The 12,015-nt window shown below is 40.5% G+C and overlaps 1 protein-coding gene across 6 annotated transcripts in view; it reads right to left on the reverse strand.

Annotated features, from left to right (window-relative positions):
• Positions 1 to 12,015, reverse strand: part of ptpn11b (protein tyrosine phosphatase non-receptor type 11b) — a 35,786-nt gene that overhangs the window by 9,686 nt on the left and 14,085 nt on the right. For 4 of the 6 annotated variants that reach the window (XM_035646235.2, XM_035646230.2, XM_035646233.2 and 1 more), the window contains exons 2-9: positions 11,633 to 11,755; positions 5,913 to 6,107; positions 3,350 to 3,542; positions 2,589 to 2,708; positions 2,148 to 2,261; positions 1,319 to 1,415; positions 1,027 to 1,106; positions 544 to 699 (exon numbers count right to left, since the gene is read on the reverse strand). In XM_035646235.2, coding sequence (XP_035502128.1) covers positions 544 to 699; positions 1,027 to 1,106; positions 1,319 to 1,415; positions 2,148 to 2,261; positions 2,589 to 2,708; positions 3,350 to 3,542; positions 5,913 to 6,107; positions 11,633 to 11,755 — 1,078 coding nt within the window. The remainder of the gene's footprint in view (positions 1 to 543; positions 700 to 1,026; positions 1,107 to 1,318; positions 1,416 to 2,147; positions 2,262 to 2,588; positions 2,709 to 3,349; positions 3,543 to 5,912; positions 6,108 to 11,632; positions 11,756 to 12,015) is intronic. The other 2 variants (XM_035646231.2, XM_035646234.2) reach the window with 1 other exon arrangement.

The following is a 12,015-nucleotide window of genomic DNA, read 5'->3' on the forward strand; positions in this document are numbered from 1 at the left end:
AAGAGAGAGGAGAAAGCCAGAGAGAGAGAGAGCGAGAGAGAGCAGAGGGAGGGTGAAGAGCATTAGACAATCTAAAGAATCAGCTCATCTCAAGCAGCTTTCCAATCAGCTTAACTGTCATACTATCCTTGTCAGCCGTCTCTCTCTTTCTCTACCCTCCCCCCAACACACGCGCACGCACGCACACTAAATCATCATCCCTTCTACGCGTATCCACCCATATCTGTTAGAATGAGCTAAGGCCATCGAGTGCTGTCTTTCATCTGATATGCAGAACAAACTGATTTGATGGCAACACCACAATCAACTGACAGAAACAGGCGAGAGCTGGATGAGACACGGGCCAGAGTCAACACAGTCCTCTGTTGTGTTCATTCGTCCTGTTATCTTCTGTTGTAAGTGTCCAATTGCCGAACATCCTTCATGTATGTATAGATTTGAATAACTAAGGCCTACAGAACAACAGCATTATTCTTCAACACTTAACTACACTGTGCTAATTGAATATTTGCTCTACACTGTATGTTGAAGCCAACTGCTCACCCGTCCTCGCTCTATCTCCTTCGTGGTCATGACGATGACGTGTGTGTTCTCCTGATACACCATCTTCCAGAAGTCCACGACTGTATTCTGCAAGCAGCCCTGGGTGGCGATGAAGACTTTGCCCTCATTCACGTGGCGTCCCTCTTCATGCACACTCTGCACAGCACAAAAGGTTATACACCGCACAAAGTGTTCTTACTCTGAGACCAGAAAGTTACATTTTCACAGGAAATAGGGTTAGGGTTAAAAAAAAAAAGAAAAGAAAAAGTTAGGTGCTGCTAAAAAAACATTAAGTTTGTTTTGATAAAATGTCTTTGTTGACTGATAAATTTAACTGATGTATTTGTCACTTTGGAACTAAACCACCCAGAATAATTTCCCCTAAAATGTCTATTATATTGAGTTTGCTAAATGTTATGTATGAATGTTATTTATCAAGCACAGATGTCGCTGGAGGTCTTGCATAATGTTGAAAAAACTCACTCTGATGTAGTTGGCATTGATATAGTCGGAACCAAGAACATCTGGATCTGCTTCCCTTATTTCCACACGAGTTGTGTCGACTGAAAAACACAACGTCAAACTGTCATTAGTGCACAATAAATATATATCAAAATTTTTTTCCACGTCTAATGTCAATTGATACACTGTGAGTTATCGAAAAAACAAATCTTGACACTTAGTGGAGGCCTCTACATTGTCTGATGTCTATTTGTGTCAATGTTTCCACAGGAAGTTGGAGAGGCAGGAAATGGCAGGTTGCTGCTCGACTCACAGGGGAGGATATTCTTGTATCGGTTTTTACTCTTGTTTTCGGGCTTCTGGCCTTCTTTCCGGGGATACAGCAGTTTGCACTCCTGCTGCTGAAGTACCTGAGAGTAGATGACAAAAGGGAAAAGAGATCGAATGAAGGAGAGTGACAAATGTTCCAAACGAAAGAATATCCACTGTAATGTGACAGGCGTCAACATGGAGTTTAAGAACCTCAAAACTGCATGTGTCCGTATTTGGGGGGAAGCATTTCAACATGAAGTTCCCTTTCAAATATCAAAATCCCTTCATTCACACTCACTTTGGATGCATTTCTGATCTTGATCTTTTTTTTGTATTACTGTGATGACTAAAACCAGTTGTATGGCATTAAATAAATAAGCCAGACAGACAATTTAATATCTTTCCAAATTATATACAGTATGAGACAAGCTAAAGTCTTTTTTTAATGTGTTATGTCAACCACACGCACACCTACTACACAGAAGATGCAGTTAAGTAATTTAATGTCAATTTAAAAATTATTATCATCGCAATAAAGATTGTAGCCTCGGAAACAGGACATTCAACAACCAGATACTGATCCGTTCACATGATCTTATTTACCAACTAAAAAAAACATTTTATTTGGTCAGTAGATGTCTTAATATGCACTGAAACAATAAAAATTGTTCACATTTATGACCCGTTAGTTGCAAAAACATGAACAACAGCAGAAAAATACATAAATGTTGAAAAATGTTCACCAACAATATTAGCTGAATTATAAATATAATACTTTTGCAGTAAATGATGATTGACAGCTATAAGATGACAGTTTTGGGGCAACATACCTCAAATTCCTCCCAGAATCCTTGTTTTGGCTTCTCAGAGTTGTCTGCTACTTTGTTGAGCTCCCGTACCCGGTTCTCAATGTTGGCGGCATTTATCCTTGTGGCATTAAATGGCTTGACGTCGTCATGTGTGGGAATAGGGAAATTTAATTTGTCAACAGAACAAAAACAAGTTGTTCTGAATTTAAAAAAGCACAACCAAGTGTTTTGAATTAACCAGCATAGTGCAACACATCCATGCCTTCACCGCACTGTATGCAAAGCTTCACCAGATTGATCTTTTGTTTGTTTTGGTTGATTGACAGGACTTTATTGTCAGACAATTTGGCTGCTGTGGTGCAAGACCAATCTCGGACGTGTCTGGCATTAAAGTATTATCAGTCAATCAAAAAAAACTAAAGACTGCAATTCTTCTGTATTAGCTACATTTCGATTGCATACCTGTTTGAGGTGCACCACGATGCCACTTTTCTCCACCATGGGGTTTTTCTTGTAGTGATCCACAAGGTCAGCCAGGGTGTCAAACCTCTCACCTCCGCCCACGTCGTATTTGCCATCCTGCTGGAGACAAACGTCAACAGTTCGACAGTTTACGTCTGGTGTCAACAGAACTCTGGAGTGTTGGAGTGCCTAAATTTGACAAGTTTGGAAACGCTGCTGGTCCTGTTTTTAGTTGCAAAACTCCAGGGTTGTGTTTTCATCGGGACGGGCAGAAAGTTGAGACATTTGGAAACAATGACGCAGCCTGATTGGGTCTTATCCGTCATGACTCAACTTCCAGTGGTAAATGCAAAGCGTTGCTAAAACTTAGAACTGAGAACTACTTACACGTCTTCATCAGTCCAAAAAAAGAAATCCTTTGTCTAACTTTCATCAATGCTGTTTCTCATTAGTAGTATTTTCTGCAACTAAGCAACCGACTGCAGAGTAGACAGTCTGCTTCCTGTTTACGTTCATGTGATATGGCCTTTCAGGTGTGTTAGTAGGGATGGAGATTACTTCTGATACAAAAATTCTTCTGGAAGGTGATCATTTTCATACTAAAACTAAAACATTTTAGTATGAATGTAGACTTAAGAGTGCAAAAAACAATGTCTGCTTAAAAATACAGTGGTATTGGGTGTGGGGTGTCTGAATTCAGCTGAACTAAATTCTCCATGAGTTGATGTATTTCTCAAAGGGCCTGGACTGCGTTACCTCACCTGGTAGCGTATCATAACATGGGTGACCTTGGTCTTGCGATCCAGGTTTTCGTGTTTCTCCTCATTGGTGAGGACTGAGAGGACGAAGTCGCCTGGTTTACTCTGGCTCTCCCGTACCAGGAAACTGCCGGCCTTGCCTTTGTCTGTAAGAAGTTTCTCTGCATCTCGCCCAGAGAGGTGTCCGTGGTACCACCTAGAGATGAGTGGAAGAATAGACTGTGAACGCAGAAACAAACTAACAACTTCACTGAGTAAACACGCGAACCAACAACTGGTAGAATGGTTTCTTGTTGCATTTCCTCAATATAAAAATCAACAAAAAACTTAAACGTGTTAAGAATTGTAAATCCAGACTGTACTTTTGCAATAACTTTTATGTATAAGCATAACTAGATAATTAATATTACTGCACAAGCATTGATATCATCTGGGAATTCTGATTATTTTATGTAGTAATGCATGTTAGGAGTAATTTTACTTACGGTGCAAATTTTAAAAAGAGTCAGTGTAACCTCATGTGCTGAAATTATCTATACGTGATGTTTAGGACACAGTCAAAAACATTTTGTGGCCCTCACATGATAATATCTGGCTGTGATTGTTGAGGTGAACCTACAGAACCTGAAGCCCTTGTCATACATAGTTCACAAAATTCTGGAAAATGCCAGGAGCAACATTTGCGGACATTTACTTTCTCACATACAACCCCTCCGGAAATGTTCAGGGAAAAAATTAAAACATGCACCAAGAAAGACATGTTCAAAAACACAGTGAACATCAGCGATAATCAGCAATGATCATTTCAGATTGGCTTCGTTCTCCAGCTGCTTCTCCAGCTCCTGTGGAGATGGAGACTCTCCGCCTCAGGCTCCATGTGGTTTCAAAGTAGAGGAAGTATCAAGGGAAGTGAGAAGAGCTGAGGCAGAAACTTGACCAAATGAGCGGGAGGACAAGCATTATACTTCCTGCCTCAAGGGAAAAGAAGTTCTACATTGTAAGGTTATGGGTTAACGTAATGTCCATCTATATTTGCACTGCGAGAGAGAACACGTACTCAAGAATAAAAGTGTCTCATTACATTGCTGCAACCATCAGCAAATCAAGTTGCTGATGAAAACCTGCATGTCTGCTTCTTTTTTCTTTTTTTCCCCTGTGCGGTGAGCAAGCGCGTGTAGGACAGGCTCTGACAACAGATGTATGTCGAATGGAAAAACCACAGAAACCACTGCCGCAGAAACAAGCTGTTCTTGAACAGAGACTGAGACGTACATGAACAGAAAAAGTTAACGTGCACAACTGGCTCAGAACTAGATGATGCCAAATGAAGCCGAAAAGTGAGAGTTTAACAAATCATAATCTACATGTAGCTTTCCCCAAAAGATTCCTGTACAGTATGTGTTTTAATGAGAGCATGCCTGGATAATATTCCAGCTGTAATAGTCGTACATTACAAATGAGGTGTGTAGGTGTGATGACGCGTGTATCTGCTTCCTACCCGTGTTTACAAGGATGTTTGATGTATGCGTGTAGCTTCGAGTGAGCATAAACAACAACAGCCGCACCACCCACTTGCTTTTTCTGATGATGCATGTGGGAACATGCCACAAATTTATGTACGTGGATGTGAGTGCAGCTGAGTTTAATGTGTGTGTGTGTGTGTGTGTGTGTGTGTGTGTGTGTGTGTGTGTGTGTGTGGACGGAATAATGCATCCTCTCGACAAAGTATGTGTAAACATGCATAATTGGCATATATTTAATGAGTAAATGGATGATTATTATGGTTTATTATACAGTTAACTATCTGATCTTGTAAGCCTGGACAATAAGTCAATATTAGTCCATCTTGGTGGAATTACATTGTGACGATACTGATTTAACGTTTTACTAAATTCTGCTGTTTGAATAAGTGATTCGTTATCATAATATATATATAATATAATAAACAGCATATTTAAACAGCATTTGTTTTTCTAATGTGACAAAAAATGATCGCTGTACTCTGTAGTTCCCATCTTGTCTCCAGAGTATTTTAGTGTTTTTTCAGCTCTTTGTCTCCAGGCCAAAAAAAGTAGCTCTGATGAATTCACTCTAAGTAAGCACATAGTGTGTGAACACAGTGGAGCAACTAGCTCCTAAATAACCAGTAGGATGGGTTTAAAACATAAATATGTCATGCCTTGAATCTAAACAAGTAAGTCTTCAGAATTGTGCTTTGGTTTTATACTCTGTCGTATTCAAATTCCTCAACAGGCCTCGACAGGATTCAGTAAGTGCACTGAGAGCTAGACACTTCTCAGGTGCTTGAGCTGCTTCTCAGGGCAGGTTCAAGTTGTACGATATGACACCCCTGAAGCTGTAAGAATAAAAATAACTGTCTGTGGTCAGGGAGAAAAGTACATGCAGCTGGAAGGAATTCAGAGAACGGCCGCATGTTGAGCTGACCTTTGACATGTTTTTTAATCTGTGTCTATCTGCGTGTATTTATCCACACTGCGTTCAGCTGTACACAAATGTGAGCATATTGGCATGTGTGGGGGCGTTGGTGTGCGAGTTTTGTCAGCACCTCTCGGAGGTGGGGTCTTTGCAGTTGAGTGGGTACTTGAGCTCGATGACATGGCCGTTCCTCTCGCGCAGCAGATCCTGTTGTTCTGTGTAATACTGCACCAGCTCGGCCAGAGTGGCGAACTTCTCCCCTCCATACAGGTCGTAGTAGTCGCCTGAGTTCTGGATCTTAATGTGGGTCACCTCATCGTTACGCCTGTGCAGGACAAAAAGAAGGGAGGGAATCAGTCACTCAGTTTGTAATCACGCCTGTAAACAGATACTCACTCCAAAGAGGCACTGTTTGTGTTTTTCTTGTAAGCTTCTTCCCTTTAGATTTGTGAAGACACACACTCACAGTATGCGCTCACATAAACAAAATCATACACACTTTGTCGCCCACACAAAAATTCATATAAAGTACAGTATAAAAAGGATCAGGCCATCTGCTCCCATTTTAAAACACCGAACCTCATTTTCCGTTAAACGTGTTAAAGAATCTGCCAATGTGGAGACATATTCCATTTTGTCTCCTGATATTTCTTTTGTATTAATCTACCTAGTCCTGTCTGTAACACATTCACATCTCTGTAGCAATGAAGCTTTTCTTGCGAGGCTGAAAGAGTAAGAAGATATATAACATGCAAATTTAATACAATAGCTTTGACCTTTTCCATCTGTTCCAGAATTTGAATGATAAAAACAACCCACGAGCTACTGCAGGAAAAGAAAATGCACGAAAAAGCTACAAAGACGTAGTGATTTGAAAAAAACAAAACATATACACATCCATTTTATCGCACGCTGAACATTTTTCACTGCGACTTCTATAAACAAAACGGCACAAATCTTCTCAAAAGGTATTCTTACTTTAATATGCTGTAGTTTTCATATCTAATGTATTCAGAGGAAGGCTGTGGTGCGATTGCAGAGAGAGAAAAAAGATGCGCGCAGCTGCCGAGCTCAAAGACTGATAACCTTGAAAACATTTGTTACCACTTTACATATTCAAAGTCCCCGGCTGGTTTGAATAGATGCACACGAACACACACGAACACACACGAACACACACGCACACACACACACACACACACACACACACAGACAGACAGTGATTGCTAAATGCACTTCTGCTATTTAAATCTTCTTTTACATCTTCTGTGACTGCGTTAAACATGTTTCCTGAGCATGGATAAACTAAATATTCTCTGAATATTAGTTAGCCAGGCAGTCAGTCAGTACTGTCTGGTCTCCGTGCTGAGATACAACAGTCTACTCTCTCTCTCAAACTGATTATCAGCTAATGGTCGTATCAAATGGCACAAATCCTTTCTGCCTCCATCACTTTCCCTTGTGCTCAAATATTTTGCATTCATTTTTTGTTCTTTCTATTTCCCCCATCCTCCCACCCAAGATATTGTTAATCCTGTGCTCCATCCTCCTTGCATACATCTGTCCCATAATCCATCACTCAGTGTTTCCTGGTAATTGCTTTATGGCTCTATTAGTGGCTGTTGGCAAAGTGCCACAGATCTATGGCTGCGTCAAAGGCCTCTCCCCATCTCTCAGGCCAAAGACTCTTTTATCTCCGATTTTAACACTATTAAATATTAGATTTTCATTCACTTCCTCGCTGTCCCTCTCTCAGAGTCAGACACTGATAACCTTAATGGATTTATCACAGTGAGGCAGTCTTTATAAGGAGGTAAATTCTGAAACATGTCTGCTCAACTCTGGCCCACTGCTGTTTATTCTGTTACATCACAGATTACTTGATTTTATATATTTTTAATATCTTTATCCTTGTTTTTAATGTAAAAAACAGTTGTGATTCGCTGACATTCTCCATCATATTCAGAAACACACATCTGCTCTTTTTCTGATTACTGTGTCAATCTCCAATTCATACACATCGTGAATTATTAGTTATCAGTTTGTGAGAACATCCAACTGTAAAACATCCTCCTGGCAGACAAACAGCATCTGCCAATGTCTGAATGGAATTAAATGTTTTATGAAATAATCATTCAGAAAAAAAGTCACCATCCACAAATAGCCTTGTTCTGTTGCTGAACATGGAATGAAAGAGTTCTTTGTCTCACTGGTTGCTACATAATACCCATGAAGCACCAGAGATGGGCAGTCATTTTAATCCATGTAGGAAGTTTAGTGGTTGGGAATACAAACATAACACCAGAAAGTTCTATCAAAAGTTACATAAGATTAAAAACATTTAACTTGAGGGGGAAAAAAACAGCAACTTTTGGTTCCAAACGCTGCTGTAATTCACATCCTTGTGTGAATGATTATCTTCCTGAAAATGGGTATGTCTGGAATAAAACCGCTTTATCATTCTCATATTCTACTCACAATTAGTTGGGTTTACTGACAACAAGCTACATTAATCTCAGCATTACTGTTTTGTTCCACATGATAATCACATAAAACCAAGATATTCAAATTTTTTATTCAAAGGCAAAAACTTTAGATTCTTTATGAAACCACAAATTAAACAGTGAATAACTGTAGATTTTCATCACGACAGAACGAAAACCAGAGTATACTTAAAGTATACCCTAAGAATATGCAGTGGAGGTCAAGTCAGTCTTTACAACGTATGTAATTTCATGATGCGATCGTTTCCTGCATTACTGGAAAAACAAATGCAGCAAGTACAAGCTAGATAATTCTGTCCTTGATTTATCTCTGAGCTGGTTTGCACTGATAGGACCAAGTGAGCAGAGGCACAGACGTACATAATGTCACGTACATAATGCTCCTTTCCAGCAACTCTCTATCAGATGGCAGCATTGTTATTCTGCTGCAGCTTAACAGCCAGAGCGACAAACAGATCACGTCTTTGAGCAGGATTATGTGTTAATATTTCTCAACCACCTTCTAGCCAGAACATTGAATCCTGTAAAACAGTGGGGGTTGGTATTAGACTGTATTTGGCTCACTAACTAGTGCACTGATGAGATGAAGTACACAAACATGGACAACTGGGAAATACATTGATCAAAAATGCGCATACTTGTGCACGTACCAAGTCTAGAATATATAAATTATTCTTCCTTTGCCCCGAAGCCATTGCAAGCAATATTTCTCGCTCAACGTAGCCTGACACCACTGAGAAATCCCTTTTACTGCTCCCAGTCCACTTTTTTAAATTGAGGCTGATGAAGTTTCCATTCCACTTGTGCATCTGAACAGACTGCCGCACTGGTTTTAACCTAAAATTTCAAAGGGGCATGTTTTTCAAATCATAAAATTTCAAATGTTATGTCAGGACAGTATGTTCTGTGTCTCAAGACCTTGAGCTGATTGAACTTTGGAGGTAAAGTAAACATTTGTTTGAGCTGGGTACGTGTTTGGAAATCAAACCTCCCCAGAAAATCTTATGTTATGTTTTTTTCGTAAGCAGTAGCAGATATGCTAACTAAAAAACAATGGTTTGTTTTTTTTTACAAATGTTTTAAGTGTGTGGAAAACTTTGCAACAAGTCTTTTGCATGTAAAGGGGAGCAACCTGCCGAAACACAAACATATCTAATATTTCTTGATTAAAGCAGCTAGCATACAGTAGTAGTACATGTAGAGGTAATATTTTGTTTATTTCAGTTGTTCAACTGACTCTTCCCAGCACGAAGACGTAGCCATAGTTCAGGTGTTTAGTATAATTATTTGAACATGCAATAGGAACTATATGTTTGCACGTCAGGAAAGCAGAAACACTGACACAAACGTGTGCACGCTATATAGTTCCGGTAGACACGCAGATCTAACTAGAGCTCATGCCACTTTTATCAGAGAGCGTTAAACTGGGCCATGTCATGGTGTGGGAGGTTAGAATGACATTCGATACAGAAACTGAGAAACTGCTGAAACTGATGGAAACAAAGACACTTTACATTTACAGATTGGTGAACAGCTCTTTTACTCAACTGTGCAAACCTATAAATAGCCTCACTGCAGTGGAAACATATCTAAGTAAATCCTGGCTAGTATTATATAATATAGAGGGTAGGAGAAAATCCATTTGCTCTCTGCGGCATTTTGCCCTGGAAAAAAAAGAAGACGTGACCGCACAGCTCTGCTTACAAAGTTGGGTTTGGATATAAATTATAGCTAAAGTTTTTCTGCTTCCAACTTTTTCTCTTCCCTCTTTTAAGTTCATGGAACTCGGAATTGATTACATTTTCAAAACCCCTCAAAAAGCTCTCATTAGCATCTCAGATGTCAGGCGGCAGCGGCTCTGTCGGACCCCTCCTGCTTCTATTCACCTAATGGACCAGGGAAGAAAAGAGGTGGTGGAGATAAGAAGTGGACGGGCAGAGAGAGGAAGATAAGACGCAGAGGGAGGGACGACACAGTCCCTCAGCGTCGATTAAATTTGAACATTCACAGTGACTGTCCCCCTCCTAATGGCCTTAGTAAGATCAAACCTGGCTAATGACTAGCCAATTAGCATCTCCTCTGCTCTGATAAGACAGTGTGTGTGTGTGTGTCTAAAATTAGCCACCATGAGCTAATGGATATTTCAGACCAAGTAAGATTGTGTCATCTTAAACACCACGTGTACTGAAATGAGTGACAGTGCATTCTATTTCTTATGGATTCAACTCATTTGTAATAGAAAAATGTTTTCATTAGCAAAAGTCATAGCTCAAAGTGAGGCTGTGAACTGGCCATTTGACCTCAGTGTGTGTGTGTGTGTGTGTTTAAGTCTGTCAAGACAACAAACCACGGCTATAACTCACCCCACCAACCCTTCTGTGGTGTGTGATTTGTGACACTCTACCCCACACACACACACACACACACACACACACACACACACACACACACACACACACACACACACACACACACACACACACACACACACACACACACACACACACACACACACACACACACACACACACACACACACACACACACACACACACACACACACACACACACACACACACACACTACCCATGTCGCCATGCCAGCTAGTCACTCTGTAACAAATGCGTTTGGACTTGCTTCCAGGGACTTGGGTGACCGATGCATCTCTTAAAAGCTTCCGTTGCCAAGGAAGATCCACTCTTCCAACTCCCTCATCTTCAATAAATCGCCACAGCATGTTGTGCTAAATCCTACAAACCAGAAATTGCACATTCTCTGCAACACACCAGGGGTCTCATAAGAGAAATAGGTTTTTAAGGTATGAATGACAGATTTGACAGTGTGACATTCACAGCTGGGCTTCACCAGCTCCACCCTGTCGACCACATCGGTCCAAAATGTTACATCACATACTGACCCAATGGGAAAAATGTTTCGCCTGCCCCTGAGAGTTGAACACAATCACTAATTCTCAGGTCGAAAAATGACTAGATCCATGGTCGCAGATCATGAATATAGGTCCTGAGCGTTTGACCTTTGCACTCTTGAACTTTGTTTGTAATGTTTGGTCATCCAGTCATTTAGGCATGCGAACTGGATCACCAGAAAAGCGATAAAATGTAAAAGTGTAAACGTCACAATTAATCATTTTCAAAGACAACATCCTCTTCTCTAATCACTTGTCAAGCCTCTCATGATGCACGCACCAGAGCTATGTTTGTTCTGGAGATTCAACTTCGAAGCGGTTAGAATGGTGAGGTCAAATAGTGAAGCTGATGGTGACCAATAAAAACAATATGGAAAGGAAGAGTGGGAGTGTAGACTGTAGACTGAGTGAAGGACTTGCCTGACAGAGAGGGTAAAATCCCCAGGGTTGCTCTTGCTGGGCCGGGCCAAGAAACTGCCGTGGACTCCGCGGGTCAACAGGAGCTGCTCTGCCTCGATTCCGGTGATGTTGGGGTGGAACCACCTGAAAATACAGGGATTAAAATGTGGCCTGTTACACACCAAAATTAACCATGTGTCCATGTCAAAGGAATCTATGCTGTATCTTCCCCAATACACTAGCTTCCATGCCTACACACATCAAAACAATAAAAATGTTTTAGTTCAAAACAGCATAAAACTTATTTGTTTGATGAAGCAATCTTGCACAACTACCATCCATAATCTGAGAGCTTTTCAGATAGAGAGAGTTTTTCAGTACCAGTGTTTTAGCTTTAGTTGCTC

This window comes from Scophthalmus maximus, chromosome 3 (genome assembly GCF_022379125.1).
Source record: "Scophthalmus maximus strain ysfricsl-2021 chromosome 3, ASM2237912v1, whole genome shotgun sequence".
In the NCBI taxonomy this organism is placed as follows: Eukaryota; Metazoa; Chordata; class Actinopteri; order Pleuronectiformes; family Scophthalmidae; genus Scophthalmus; species Scophthalmus maximus.